The sequence below is a fragment of the Chionomys nivalis genome, chromosome 3 (genome assembly GCF_950005125.1).
Source record: "Chionomys nivalis chromosome 3, mChiNiv1.1, whole genome shotgun sequence".
Classification (NCBI taxonomy): Eukaryota; Metazoa; Chordata; class Mammalia; order Rodentia; family Cricetidae; genus Chionomys; species Chionomys nivalis.
This window is the reverse complement of record NC_080088.1, coordinates 111,596,522-111,613,033: the sequence shown is the minus strand read 5'-3', so window position 1 is coordinate 111,613,033 and position 16,512 is coordinate 111,596,522. Positions and strand designations below refer to the sequence as shown.

The window sequence follows — 16,512 nt, the reverse complement described above, 5'->3', positions numbered from 1 at the left end:
CGAACAGAGACTACAGAAACAAGCATAATCAATAGAATACAAGAGATAGAAGAAAGAATCTCAGATTCTGAGGACACCGTAGAGAAAATAAATGCACAGATCAAAGAAAACAGCAAAGCCAACAAATTCTCATCACAAAACATTCAGGAAATATGGGACACAATAAAAAGACCAAACCTAAGAATAATAGGAATAGAAGGAGAAGAGTCACAGCTCAAAGGCCCAGAAAATATTTTCAACAAAATTATGGAAGAAAACTTTCCCAACATAAAGAAAGATATTCCTTTCAATATTCAAGAAGCATACAGAACACCAAACAGACTGGATCAAAAAAAAATCCCCTCGCCATATAATAATCAAGACACAAAATATACAGATTAAAGAAAGAATATTAAGAGCTGCAAAAGAAAAAGGGCAAGTAACTTATAAAGGTAAACCGATCAGACTTACAGCTGACTTCTCTATGGAAACCATGAAAGCCAGAAGGTCCTGGATAGAGGTACTGCAGAAACTAAGAGACCATGGATGCAAACCCAAACTACTATACCCAGCCAAGCTATCGTTCACTATCAATGGAGAAAACAAGACATTCCAGGATAAGAACAAATTTAAACAATACGTAGCCACAAATCCAGCCCTACAGAAAGTAATAGAAGGAAAATCACAACCCAAGGAATCCAACATTGCCAACACTGCCCACAATAACTCAGGCATCTAGCGACCCTTCAACAGCACAACTCAAAGAAGGGAGACACACAAACTCTACTACCAAAAACAATAAGAATAACCGGAGTAAACAACCACTGGTCATTAATATCACTTAATATTAATGGTCTCAATTCACATATAAAAAGGCACAGGCTAAGAGATTGGATACGAAAACAGGATCCAACATTCTGCTGTTTGCAAGAAACACATCTCAACCACAAAGACAGGCATCTACTCAGAGTAAAGGGTTGGGAAAAGGTTTTTCAAGCAAATGGTCCTAAGAAAAAAGCAGGTGTGGCCATACTAATTTCTAACAAAACTGACTTCAAACTAAAATCAATCAGAAGAGATCGAGATGGACACTCATAACAGGAACAATTCATCAGGATAAAGTCTCAATCCTGAATATCTATGCCCCTAATATAAAAGCACCCACTTATGTAAAAGAAATATTACTAGAACTCAAGGCAGACATCAAGCCACACACACTCGTAGTAGGAGACTTCAACACACCTCTCTCACCAATGGACAGGTCAATCAGACAGAAACCTAATAGAGAATTAAGAGAATTGTTGGAGGTAATGAAGCAAATGGACTTAACAGACATCTATAGAACACTCTACCCAATAGGAAAGAATATGCCTTCTTCTCTGCAGCTCATGGAACCTTCTCGAAAATTGACCACATACTTGGAAACAAAGGAAACCTCCACAGATACAAAAAAATATCAGTGTCCACCTGTGTCTTATCAGATCACCACGGATTAAAGTTAGAAGGCAACAACAATGCTACCCCCAGAAAGCCGACAAACTCATGGAAACTGAACAGTCAACTACTGAACCACACCTGGGTCAAGGAAGAAATTAAGAAAGAAATTAAAGTCTTGCTTGAATTTAATGAAAATAAAGAGACAACATACTCAAACCTATGGGACACGATGAAAGCAGTGCTAAGAGGAAAGTTCATAGCACTAAGTGCCCACTTAAAGAAAACGGAGAGGGGCTGGAGAGATGGCTCAGGGGTTAAGAGCATTGCCTGCTCTTCCAAAGGTCCTGAGTTCAATTCCCAGCAACCACATGGTAGCTCACAACCATCTGAAATGAGATCTGATGCCCTCTTCTACCTGTAGGCAGACACACAAGACAGAATATTGTATACATAATAAGTAAATAAATAAATAAATATTTAAAAAAGAAAAAGAAAACGGAGAAAGCATACATTGGGGACTTAACAGCACACCTGAAAGCTCTAGGAAAAAAGAAGCAGACGCGCCCAGGAGGAGTAGAAGACTGGAAATAATCAAACTGAGGGCGAAAATCAACAAAATAGAAAAACAGAAAACAGTCCAAAGAATCAATGAAACAAAAAGTTGGTTCTTGGAGAAAATCAACAAGATCGACAAACCCCTATCCAAACTAGTTAAACGACAGAGAGAGAACACGCAAATAAATAAGATCAGAAATGAAAAGGGGGACATAACCACAGACACAGAGGAAATTCAGAGAATCATTAGATCTTACTACAAAAACTGGAAAATGCAAAAGAAATGGACATTTTTTTAGATAAGTATCATATACCAAAGCTAAACCAAGACCACGTGAACGATCTAAATAGACCTGTTAGTCGCGAACAATTAGAAACTGTTATCAAAAATCTCCCTTCCAAAAAAAGCCCAGGACCAAATGGTTTCAATGCAGAATTCTACCAGAACTTCCAAGAAGAGCTAATACCTCTACTCCTTAATGTATTTCACAATATAGAAACAGAAGAGTCATTGCCAAATTCCTTTTATGAAGCTACAGTTACCCTGATACCAAAACCACACAAAGACCCAACCAAGAAAGAAAATTACAGGCCTATCTCACTCAAGAACATCAAAGCAAAAATTCTCAATAAAATACTGGCAAACCGAATCCAAGAACACATTAGAAAAATTATCCATTATGATCAAGTAGGCTTCATTCCAGAGATGCAGGACTGGTTCAACATATGCAAATCTATCAATGTAATCCACCATATAGATAAACTGAAAGAAAAAAACCATATGATCATTTCATTAGATGCTGAAAAAGCATTCAACAAAATTCAACACCCCTTTATGATAAAGGTCTTGGAGAGATTAGGGATACAAGGGTCATACCTAAATATAATAAAAGCTATTTACAGCAAGCCGACAGCTAACATTAAATTAAACGGAGAAAAACTCAAAGCCATCCCACTAAAATCAGGAACACAACAAGGATGTCCACTCTCTCCATATCTCTTCAATATAGTGCTTGAAGTTCTAGCAATTGCAATAAGATAACATAAAGGGATCAAGGGGATTCGTATTGGAAAGGAAGAAGTTAAACTTTCGTTATTTGCAGATGATATGATAGTATACATAAGCGACCCCAAAAACTCTACCAAAGAACTCCTACAGCTGATAAACACCTTTAGTAATGTGGCAGGATACAAGACCAACTCCAAAAAATCAGTTGCCTTCCTATACACTAAGGATAAGGAAGCAGAGAGGGAAATCAGAGAAGCATCACCTTTCACGATAGCCACAAATAGCATAAAATATCTTGGGGTGTCTCTGACCAAGGAAGTGAAAGATCTATTTGGCAAGAACTTTAAGTCTTTGAAGAAAGAAATTGAAGAGGACACCAGAAAATGGAAGGACCTCCCTTGCTCTTGGATTGGGAGGATCAACATAGTAAAAATGGCAATTCTACCAAAAGCAATCTATAGATTCAACGCAATCCCCATCAAAATCCCATCAAAATTCTTCACAGATCTGGAGAAGACAATGATCAACTTTATATGGAAAAACAAAAAACCCAGGATAGCCAAAACAATCTATACAATAAAGGATCGTCTGGAGGCATTACCATCCCTGACTTCAAACTCTATTACAGAGCTACAGTATTGAAAACAGCTTGGTATTGGCATAAAAACAGAGAAGTCAACCAATGGAATTGAATAGAAGACCCAGACTTTAACCCACAAACCTATGAACACCTGATTTTCGATAAAGGAGCTAAAAGTATACAATGGAAAAAAGAGCATCTTCAACAAATTGTGCTGGCAAAACTGGATGTCAATCTGTAGAAGAATGAAAATAGATCCATATCTATCACCATGCACAAAAATCAAGTCCAAATGGATTAAAGACCTCAATATCAGTCTGAACACACTGAACCTGATAGAAGAGAAAGTGGGAAGTACTCTACAACACATGGGCACAGGAGACCACTTCCTACGTATAACCTCAGCAGCACAGACATTAAGGGCATCATTGAATAAATGGGACCTCCTGAAACTGAGAAGCTTCTGTAAAGCAAAGGACACTGTCACTAAGACAAAAAGGCAACCCACTGACTGGGAAAAGATCTTCACCAACCCCGCAACAGACAAAGGTCTGATCTCCAAAATATATAAAGAACTCAAGAAACTAGACCGTAAAAGGCTAATCAATCCAGTTATAAAATGGGGCACTGAGCTGAACAGAGAATTCTCAACAGAAGAAGTTCAAATGGCCAAAAGACACTTAAGGTCATGCTCAACTTCCTTAGCGATCAGGGAAATGCAAATCAAGACAACTTTAAGATACCATCTTACACCTGTCAGAATGGCTAAAATAAAAAACACCAATGATAGCCTTTGCTGGAGAGGATGTGGAGAAAGGGGTACACTCATCCATTGCTGGTGGGAATGCAAACTTGTGCAAACACTTTGGAAAGCAGTGTGGTGGTTTCTCAGGAAATTCGGGATCAACCTACCCCTGGACCCAGCAATACCACTCTTGGGAATATACCCAAGAGATGCCCTATCATGCAACAAAAGTATATGCTCAACTATGTTCATAGCAGCATTGTTTGTAATAGCCAGAACCTGGAAACAACCTAGATGCCCTTCAATGGAGGAATGGATGAAGAAAGTATGGAATATATACATATATTAGAGTACTACTCAGCAGTAAAAAACAATGACTTCTTGAATTTTGCATGCAAATGGACGGAAATAGAAAACACTATCCTGAGTGAGGTAAGCCAGACCCAAAAAGAGGAACAGGGGATGTACTCACTCATATTTGGTTTCTAGCCATAAATAAAGGACATTGAGCCTAGAATTCGTGATCCTAGAGAAGCTAAATAAGAAGGTGAACCCAAAGAAAAACATATAGGCATCCTCCTGAATATTAACCTTCATCAGGCGATGAAAGGAGACAGAGACAGAGACCCACATTGGAGCACCGGACTGAAATCTAAAGGTCCAAATCAGGAGCAGGAGAGAGCGCACGAGCAAAAAACTCAGGACCGCGAGGGGTGCACCCACACACTGAGACAATGGGGATGTTCTATCGGGAACTCACCAAGGCCAGCTGGCCTGGGTCTGAAAAAGCATGGGATAAAACCGGACTCACTGAACATAGCGGACAATGAGGACTACTGAGAACTCAAGAACAATGGCAATGGGTTTTTGATCCTATTGCACGTACTGGCTTTGTGAGAGCCTAGGCTGTTTGGATGCTCACCTTACTAGACCTGGATGGAGGTGGGTGGTCCTTGGACTTCCCATAGGGCAGGGACCCTGATTGATCTTTGGGCTGACGATGGAGGGGGACTTAACTGGGGGAGGGGGAGGGAAATGGGAGGCGGTGGTGGGGAGGAGGCAGAAACCTTTAATAAATAAATAAATTAATTAAAAAATATTTTTATTTTACAGAAACCTGATTTTTTTTTATTAAAAAGGAAATACATACTGGAGAAAAAACAGCATCTTCACAAAATGATAATTACATATAGAAGAATAAAAATAGACCCATATTTACTACCCTGCATGAAATTCCAGATAGATCAAGGACCTCATCATAAGACCTGATATCCTGAATCTGACAGAAGAGGAAGTGGGGAATACACTGAATTCACTGACACAGGAGAGGAGTTCCTGCGCAGGATCCCTGCAGTGTAGACATTTAAGAGCAATGATTAATAAATGGGACCTCGTGAAGTTGAAAGCTTCTGTACAGCAAAGCACACCATCATTCGAGGAATGAGGCAACCTCCAGAATGGGAAGAGTTTTTTTTTGTTGTTTGTTTGTTTTTTTTTTTTTACCAATTCTACATCTGACAGAGGCTTTGTATCTAGACTATACAAAGAACGCCCCCCCCCCAAAAAAAACCTGAGCATCAAGAAAACAAATAAGTCATTTTTAAAATGGGGTATAACCAAACACATCAACCAGGAGCCATAGGCACTGGGCGGTTGGACACTATGGTGATCTCTTTGTGATGAAGAAGCATGGCCCAGTACACCACCGGGGCAACCTGAGTTTAACAAGGAGAACTTTGCACAGGCCTGGGACTGTCCACTCTGTGCTCCAGGGGGACAGAATGGGCCCACCTGGTACCTTGCAGTACCAGCCAAATGAACCCCATTGGTGTGAGCCGAGGTATGGTACAGTGGTTCATGGGAGAGAGAGAGAGAGAGAGAGAGAGAGAGAGAGAGAGAGAGAGAGAGAGAGAGAGAGAGAGAGAGAGAGAGAGAGAGAGAGATTCAGGTCCTATGGACAGAGGTAAATCAGAAGAGAGGAAGGGAGTGGGCTGAGATGGTGAGGGAGCTGAACTCTGACCAGCAGCAACAGCAGAGATGGCCCTGCAGACCCAAAGCAGCAGGATCTCCTCAACACAGGGCAGCAACAGGATATCCAGGGGAGCCTAGCGAGGGTTCAGCATCAATATGGTAGTAAAAACCAGAGGCCTCGAGCCAGACCAGTGACTCTGCAGTGAACACCCTGATCATCTGATCCTTTAAAACCTCTCACAGTAGATGGGGTCAAGCAGCCGTAACTTCGGTATTTGTGGTCCAGATCTGACATAACAAAAGCCAAGTTTAACCTTACTAACTCCTCAGCTGAAAAAAGATACAATATTTTAAATTACTCTTGATCTTTAAACACAAGGTAGTGTCACCAGGCATGACGACACACACTTCTAATTCTAGCACGTGGGGACTGAGGCAGGCAGATCTCTCTGAGTTCAAGGTCAGCCTGCTCTACAGAGTGAGTTCCAGGCCAGCCAGGATTACATAGTAAGCTCTTGATTTAAAACAAATTAAAACAAATAAAATAAAAAGGTATGGCTTAAAAAGCTGAGGGATTCTCTTAGCTTAAGAGTTATGGGCAATAGTCAGACCCTTTCCCAAACATCAAAAATTTGAATTTAAACAATGGTTTATAGGAGAGGGGGCGTGGCTCACAGATACAATGCTTTGCCTAGCACATATGTAATGCTGGATTCCATTGGCAACATCATAAAAGTTTTAAAAAAACAAAACAACTTTTGGAAGGCTAGGGCATCTCAACAGGAGATCAAAGAATGCCTGTCTAGCATGTGGAAGGCCCTGGATTCCACCTCTAGCAATGTTAAACATGCAAATAAAATTAAGGAAAACGGGGAAGTTAATAGTGAACATTTTCGCATACAGGAGTAGAAAGGCCATGCTGTGAGATACGGACCATAAAGCAGTAGAAGCCGAGGCTACAAGGCATGACTAGCCTCCCACAGAAGGAGGGAGGCCGAGGTGGGAAAAAGAAATGGTGGCAGAAAGGTTCACAGGTGGCAGAAATATAGAAAGATCTAAAAAATATTGGTGGGGAGGGTCACATTACATTATTAGTATACTGTAATACAGACTCTTGCTCTCTGTTTCCACTACACGATTTAGACGAGTCCCTAGTTTCTGTGCCTGCCTCCCTCTCTTCCCTCCCCCACTCCCTCCCTCTCTCCTTTCCTCCTTCCTTCCCTCCCCTCCCATAAAGGAAGTCTCTTTGGGTAGTTGTAAGGCCCAAATGAAAAATGTGAGTACATAGTTAGTACTTAATAAATATTAATATCAAATATCATCATTACCCATAAGTCCCCAATGCTCCTATAACTTCCTTCTCTGGTTCAAACTTTCCTAGAGTCCCTCGACCGGTTCCATGATACCATGTGTTTTCTTTTATCTTGCTTCAATATCTTTACAGACTGGTACTATATCACTTCATCTCCTCTGTGATGGTAGCAGTATGTGTTAAGACATTAAAATAAAGACAACTTAGCCCAGACATGATGGCGCACGCCTTTAAGCCCAGCACTGGGGAGGCAAAGGCTTGAGGACCTTTGTGAATTTGAGGCCAGCCTGGTTTACATAGAGAGTTCCAGAATAACCAGGGATACGTAATACAGGGATACATAATAGCACATAATAGAAGAGAAAGACCATGTCTGAGAGAGAGAGAGAGAGATAGAGAGAGAGAGAGAGAGAGAGAGAGAGAGAGAGAGAGAGAGAGAGAGAGAGAGAGAGAGAGAGAGAGAGAAAATTTCCAGGTTAGAGTCAGACCCCTACTTTTGTATCCCATTTGTCATTTGTCTATCTGGAGCCATTACGTTACTAAACCTGTCTCAGACTGCATGGCATTTTCTATAAAAAGGAAATTATGTCTAACTGATTCCAAAGTCTATGTGATTTTCTTCTCTGGGGCTGATTCTGACAGATGGTGTTCACGTGGAACTGGTTTTCTAGTTCCATCCCCAAGCACAGGCAAGATGGCTCGCACTCAAACTTCCAATTACTACAGAGAATGAGGAAGTAGCAGCTGCTAATGCTAATGGTAGAGGCCACTGGATCCCGCTGTGGAGGGCACTACTTCTGACAGTTCATCTTTAAGTCAGGGCTCAGAGTTAGCTTCCAAGTAACGCACTTGTACTTCTCCTACTGTACTCTGCCCCGCATGCCTGCAGAACAGTCAGCTTACCCTCTACAGCTGGCTTCAGTGGTGCCCAGGCACAGAGAACAGGGTCTAATAAATGCAGATGATTTAAAAGAAAATTTTCATCTGGCTGCATTTTTGTATTCCCATTTAAATTCCTTCTCCTCCACCCAACCCTCATTAAATTGTAACACAGTAGGTAGCATAAACTCAGCAAAGCTTTTGTGGGCCACATAACCACTGGCTTATGTCATAGCAACACAGTCACAATCATTTTCTTTCCATTTTCTCCCAAGTGGAACACTTAGAGCCCACCTAGTTCATCTGGGCAAGACAGAGCTAAAACTATCTCAAAGTCAAACTTACCTGACATTTCTGACGCAACTGTCGGAGTTCTTTTATGACTGGGGCCAGAGCTGACTTTTTTTCTGATACCAAGGAATTCAGTTTTTTCACCTGTCATTTAAGAAAAAAAAATGACATCTACAAAAATAAAAAAAAAATGCTACATACATAAAAATACTATTGCAGTTAGAAAAAGATTAAAAAAAAAAAAACCTGTAAATTACTTCAGTGCCAAACAATAGAAAGGGGATTTATCAAATGCTAATTTATACTTTCTTGACTTTTTTGTTTGTTTTTGTTTTTCAGGGGTTGATGTAGCTCTGGCTGTCCTAAAACTCACTATGTAGACCAGGCTGGGCTCAAACCCACAGAGATCCATTTGCTTCTACCTCCCAAGTGCTGGGACTAAAGCTATGCATCACTACACTTAGCCAGTAGATGTCAACTTCTTAGCAAGGTGAAATGCCATTTATTGGTTCAAATGTCAATTATCATGATTGCAAACCATGACAAGGAAATGTTTGTTAACACTGAATGCATGACGCGACAATACAGTTACTGTAAGATATAGTCTGTTAAAACACGTGCAATTCAGCCACAGGAAATACACACAATGCATGGGGATTTTCAATATACTTAACCTGAATGGCCTGACAGAACAGGGGTCCTGAAGGCCTCCTCTATACTAAATACTAACCCTTTTTAGGAACTAGATTTGGGCAAAATCCAGAAAGTTCTAGGCTAACAGTCAGGGTAGTCTTTGGGTTTGTGGCAGCAACTATTTACCAACAAATAAGGAAAGATTTCAGAGTTATGAACGATGCCTTCTGAGAGTGTCCCAGTGCGCTTGGAGGAACATCAGGACACACACAAAGATGAAATAATTCTAGTACTTACTTTTACCATAAACACTTCTTTAGTGTCATATTAAAATTCAATTCAAGAAATAGATTAAAAAAAAACAGATGAAAGAATGCAGGAAGAAAGCGAGGTTTGAGTGAATGTGTGTTGTTGACACGAGCTGAGGACCAGCGCCTGAGTCCCAAGGGAGCGGCACAGCCTTCCTCTGGTCTGAGTGCGAAAGCTGACAGTGAGGGCAGACCACGCCCACCACAGCTTTCTCCCCACAGCTGTGTACAGCCTGAAGCCCTACAGAGACTGCTCCTATGCAGACCGACTCAACCTGCCTGCTTGTGCAGTGGTATGTAATAAACACTACGCTTGGTGTGGGGCTGCAGCTGCCCTGTCCATGCGCTCAGACCACCTGACCCCAGCTTTTCCGTACATGTGCCTGTGTGTCTGTCATTTCTTCATTCCCTTGCTGCCCCAGTTAGGTCAACCCCTAGAGTCATGCAAACATATGGCAAAAGAATATAAAGTAAACAATGAATAGAGATTAATATTTAAATGTTTAATTGAAAATTAAACATAAAAACCTGCCTTCTAACCATGTAAGTTAACAAAATAAACAAGACAGAAGGTATCATTACCATTTCAGACATGTCATCCAGGGTTCGGCCTTTCATCTCATCAACCTCACTCTTGAGGGCCGACACCCTTTCTAGCTCTTCCTGGGTGTAACTGTACCCAGACACACCCTTCTTCTCTTCAATAGTATGCTGTAAGAAACAAAAAGACCATGAGTGCTGACATATTTTTCCCATAAGAAATACTTTCTATTTCTGTTGAAAAGTTGTAATTAATAAATTTGTTTAAACTCCCAACAGACAATCTGCACTCACTTCAATTATTACTTCATCTAGGAACACGTCTTTATACACTATAAACCTATGTTCAAAGTTGCCATACATACTTCAGAAGCATAGGAAGTATATTTAATTTCAGACTCTCAAATAATTCTTAGCATAAAACCTAAAGCGTATGATATACTCAGTAAATATTTGGTGAGTACATGCACTCATAAGTGACAAGTTGTATTCATTCACTCCTCTGATATTTCTTATATACTAGTTTTTCTGAGCACAGTTCTGGGCACCAGTATAGAATAGTGAACAGAAAAGGACAGGGACTCTTCCCTCAAAAAGCAATAGTGGAAATAAATACGCAATACAACGACAAGTAAGTAGAATATATTCAAGGTGAGAATAGGTCTGGAAACTTTTTTTAAAGATTTATTTATTTATTTATTTATTATTTATTATGTACACACTGTTCTGCCTCCATGCCAGAAGAGGGCACCAGATCTCATTACAGATGGTTGTGAGCCACCATGTGGTTGCTGAGAATTGAACTCAGGTCCTCTAGGAAGAGCAGCCAGTGCTCTTAACCTCTGAGCCATCTCTCCAGCCCCTAGATCTGGAAACTTAAACCATAAAGTTGTTCAAGAAAATGTATGACATCCGTGCAAAGCTATGAGGAGGTATGAAAGTGGGACCCCAACAATTGAGTAGCAGCGTTAGTTTGGAAGAAAACATCAGAGTGTAACATCCTGGAAGACAAGTGGAAAAATGTGTTGTGCACGCATGTGTGTGAGGTTGCATTTGTGTGGAGGCCAGAGGTTGACCCCATGTGTCTTTCTCAATTGTTCTCCACCTCATTTTTTGAGACAGTGTTCTTCACTGACCCTGGAGCTCAGTGATCTGGCTAGACTGACTTGCCAGTAAGCCACAGCAATGGTCTTATCTCTGTCTCCCTGGAGCCAGGGTAACAGGCTTGCAGTGGTGCACTTGACTTTTACATGGGTGCTAACTCAGGTCCTCATGCTTACATGGCAAGCGCTTTACTGGCTGAGCCATCTCCCTAGTTCCTGTAGAAAAACATTACAGGGAAGAAGAAATGACCAGCTATGCTAAATGCTGCTAAAAGGTTGAGTAAGAAAAGGATTCAAAATCAAAGGTAATTGTGATCTAGTGACAGTGTTCTGTGGCATGGAGAGTTTTAAAACCTATTGGAAGCCAGGGATGGTGGCACAAGACTGTAATTTCAACACTCAGAAGACCGACGCAGGAAGATCAGGAGTTCAAGGCCAGCTCGGACTACATGGTGAGTTTTAGGACAGCCTAGCCTACACAGAAGACCCCACTTCAAAGAAAAATAAAAATATAGTCAGGGGTATGAAAATATCACATGTGAAGCCTGACATCCAATAAAAATTACAGATAAATAAAGAAAGGTAGCAAAACAGGCCTGGAAAAATGACTCAGCAGTCGAAAGCACTTGCTGCTCTTTGATAGAGGATCCAGGTTTGGTTGCCAGCAACCACATGGCCGCTCACAACCATTTCTAACTCTAGTTCCAGGGGATCTGATGCCCTCTTCTGACCTCTGTGGACATGCCGTACACATACATATATGCAGGCTAAAGATTTATACATATAAAAATACAAATAAAGGCTGGGCAGTGGAGACGCACGCCTTTAATCCCAGCACTTGGGAGGCAGAAGCAGGTGGATCTTTGGAAGTTCGAGGCCAGCCTGGTCTACAAGAGCTAGTTCCGGGACAGGCACCAAGGCTACAGAGAAACCTTGTCTCAAACAAACAAACAAAAAAACCCCACAAAACAAAACAAATAAACAATCTAAAAGAATAAAAGGTAGCAAAACATAAAACAATAAAACAATCCAAAGTGAATCACTATGAGAAACAGTAATATGGAATGAAAACAAAAAAGAAAAAGTAAAACACAATCAATAAAAAAAAAAATGGGACCAATGAGATGGCTCAGGGGTAAGGACACTTGCTGCAAAGCCCGACAAGTTTGATCCCTGAGACCCACGTGGTGGAAGGAGAGAACAGACTCCTAGAAGTTGTCCTCTGACCTACACATGCGCAGTGATAAATGAAAACACATACGAACACACACAACAAACAAACAAATGTAATATCAATAAAAAAGGACCACGGGGAATGGTGACTGGTGATATTTTGTTTGTGCTATAACAAATAAAGCTTGCCTGGAGATCAGAATGTGGAGATAGCCACTAGTTAGCCATAGAGGTCAGACAGTAGTGGTACACACCTTTAATCCTAGCACTCAGGAGTCAGAGGCAGGTGGATCTTTGTGAGTTCAAGGCCACCCTGGGATATGTGAAATTGATCCATTCTAAAAGAGAAATAGAGCTAGGCAGTGGTGGCTCACACCTTTAATCCCAGTATTGGGGAGTCACGCACCTTTAATCCCAGCTAGGGAAGTAGAGACAGGAAGGGAAGGGATATGGCTGGGCAGAGGGAGGAATACAAGACAGGAGCAGGCAGGAGCTCAGTGCTTCAGGCTGAGGATTCATGGAGACAGGATCTCACCCACTTTGGTCTGAGGATTCAGAAGAAGTAAAAGGTCTCTCTAGTGGTTGGCTCCTTTACCTCTCTGATCGTTTTAGCATTTATTCTGATATCTGATGATGGGGGAAGTTCTGTTAACCAATCACCTTTAAGACGTGGAACCTAGTTAAGGTGTGGCTACCTGGAACCCAGGAAGAAAAACTGGACCAGGTGCTTCCTTTCTCTGGGTGATTCCTGTGGGACACAGCGGAACTCGGACTTCCCATTCTTGTGGCGTGAGTTTCCCCTTATAACAATTAAAAATATAATTGTTTATCTTTAAGCTGGCCTGGTTATTTCCCAAATCGAGCAAGCAATTACAGTTGGTGCCCAGTTCATGGGCCACTTGAGTCTCTGGCAGCTCTGGCCAATGGCGGCTATGCCATGCTCATTTGGGCATTACAATCTGACTCTAAGTTTTTATTAGTAAGACCAATTAGAATTTGTGCTACAGTGACTAAGTTTAACATAGCTGCAAGGGGAGTCCAGGTAAAAGGGAAGAGAGGCACTGATAACTGGTATAGCCACAGTAGAATTAGAAGTCCACAGCCGAAGAAGAACCTGAAAAATCCCCAGAAGTTTGATTTTAAGTCAAGGCCAAGGGAATCAAGTGGAAATTAGGAAATAATCAGAACAATAATGCAATTATCACTGCCAATTTTGAAACTGGTGTTGTTAGGACCCATGTTTGGGTCATGGTAAATCTTCAGTTCTAGGTTCTTCATCACGGAACTGAAAAGTTTATATTGTCAGTGGCAAATGCCCTTGACCTCTACCAGCCCGGCTAGTTCAGAGCAGTGTCCTGATGAAATAGCTTCCCCATGAAGAAAAGGAGGGGAAATGTCACACCAAAACTGCAGGGACCTGGCATTCAGAGAAGCTCCACAGCAAAGCTTCAACTCCTACCTACAGCACAAGCATACGGAACAAGGCTGCAGGCAAACTCCACACTGCCTTCCCTGGGTATTTCTTTCCAAAGCTCCTTGGAAATGCATGTGTAGGCCATGGTAAATAATGTTTTACAGTCACTCACTTGGAATGATAATTTTACTCATATTAACTAGCTAACCAAAAGAAAAACCAACTTGGACTTCCAACTTCTATTAATAACCCCCAAGTGAGCACATATATTTTTAAAAGGCAGTGCTTTCTGCTGCATTAAAAACTAAATGAATCAGCTTACATGACATCTCTGTAATTAGCCAAAGAAAATTAATAATTGTATGATTTTTCCAGTAAAAACAATGACCTCAGCATAAAGTTACAAGATATAAACCTCCTGACATTTATATTTTAGCAGCCAAGATAAAGCTGTATTACCAGTTGATGTTGAATGGTTTCCTGACGTTGCTTAAGAAGTTCTTCTGTCCTCTGCAAGAGACCGAACTCAGCCTTAAATTCAGCTATTATCTGATGCTTCTTTTTGAAAACTGTACTCTTGCTTCGAAGTTTACTGACATATCTCTTGAACTGCAAAAAAAGAACCCAAGTATTATAAATGAACTCATTTTATTAAAAAGCTTTTCTTCTCTGCTTGACAGTCTATGCATCACAAATACACAGTATCCTAGTTTTATTAGAAAACCAGTAAAGACTAATTGCTTAATATTTATGCATTTAATGTGCTTGTGTATGTAGTCCGTGCATGCAGGAGACAGAGAAGTCAGGAGAGTGTGACAGACTCCTCTGAACTGGAGTTACTGATGGTTGTTGTGAGCCACCACCTGGTGCTCTGAATTGAACCTGGCTCTTCTTTGTTTATGCAGACAAGGTCTCTCTATGTAGCCCTGGCAGTCCTAGAACTTGTTATATAGACCAGGCTAGCCAGTCATGTGCCACCATGCCCAGCTCTGAACCTGGTTCCTCTGTAAGAGCAACAAGTGTCTTAATCGTGAGCCATCTCTCCAGCATCAAGCTGTTTAATTAAACTATATGCATATATAAACATATTCATTTTTTAACTCAAATATTCTGAATCCTTTAATCCCAGCACTTGGGAGGCAGAGGCAGGCGGATCTCTGTGAGTTCGAGACCAGCCTGGTCTACAAGAGCTAGTTCCAGGACAGGAACCAAAAGCTACGGAGAAACCCTGTCTCGAAAAAACAAAAACAAAATAACAACAAAAAACAAAACAAAAAAGAAAGAAAACCAGGGTCGGCAACAGTGACTACTGTCTCCTGAGGAGTGAACAGTGGCTATTTCCTTAGGAAACACCTCAGACATGGGATAGGGACTCATCCTAAAATTCAAGAAGTTGAGAAACTACTGAAAAGGAACACTTATAACACTCCTATGACATACCATTTCTACTTTTCTTTTCAAGTAACTTTTTTTGTTTAATTTTTGCTTTGTTTGTTTTTGTTTTTCGAGACAGGGTTTCTCTGTGGCTTTGGAGCCTGTCCTGGAACTTTCTCTGGAGACCAGGCTGGTCTCAGACTCACAGAGATCCCCCTGCCTCCAGACTACTGGGATTAGAGATGTGCACCACAACTGCTCAGTTCATTTCTTATTTTCTAACTATATTTTCTGCTCTAAGTAGCATTTTATTTTATTTTATTTTTTTTTAAAGATTTTATTTATTTATTATGTATACAACATTCTGCCTCCATGTACACCTGCAGGCCAGAAGAGGACACCAGATCTCATTACAGATGGTTGTGAGCCACCATGTGGTTGCTGGGAATTGAACTCAGGTCCTCTAGAAGAATAGTCAATGCTCTTAACCACTGAGCCATCTCTCCAGCCCCTAAGTAGCATTTTATTAAATATACAATAATGAAATATTTTATCTTAAGGACTCCGTCTGCCGTAAACCGCTTCCATATAACACAAGCTCCCGTATTACCTAATAGGAGACAGTTCATTAGCAACTGTAGAAAAAGCAGAGTGTTTCTTTTTGTTTTGTTTTGTTTGCATGAGTAGTTTGTTTGCACATATGTATGTGTACTGCCTGTGTGCCAGAAGAGGGACCTGATCCCCTGGAACTGGAATTATGGCTGCTAAGTGGGTACTGGGAATCGAACTTGCCTTGTAGACTAGGCTGCCTCCTTGGTGCTGCAATTAAAGATGTGTGGTATAACACCATGCACCGCTTAAATATTTGATTTTTAAAAATTTTTATGTGTATGGATGTGTTGCCTGCATGTATGTCTGTGTACTGTGTGTGCTTGCTGCTGGTGAAGGCCAGAAGATGGCATTGGAACACCTGGAACTAGAGTTATAGATGGCTGTGACCACCATGGGAGTTAAACTCATGTCCTCTGTAAGAACAGAGTGCTCTTACCCATTGATCCACTCTCTACAACATTTTGATGTTATACTCATTAATGTTAAAAATGCTGCTTCACATAAACACACAGGACAAAATATCAGCAGTATGTTTATGGCCATCACAGAATGGTTGAAAATTTTCTCTTAATCCTAGGCTAAAGTTAATTTAACCAT

General features: G+C 40.9%; 1 protein-coding gene across 2 annotated transcripts in view; it reads right to left on the bottom strand.

Annotated features, from left to right (window-relative positions):
• The window catches only part of Ift81 (intraflagellar transport 81), an 83,151-nt gene that overhangs the window by 19,606 nt on the left and 47,033 nt on the right, over positions 1-16,512 (bottom strand). For both annotated transcript variants that reach the window (XM_057764561.1, XM_057764560.1), the window contains exons 12-14: positions 14,389-14,538; positions 10,282-10,410; positions 8,813-8,902 (exon numbers count right to left, since the gene is read on the bottom strand). In XM_057764561.1, the coding sequence (XP_057620544.1) occupies positions 8,813-8,902; positions 10,282-10,410; positions 14,389-14,538 (369 nt within the window). The remainder of the gene's footprint in view (positions 1-8,812; positions 8,903-10,281; positions 10,411-14,388; positions 14,539-16,512) is intronic.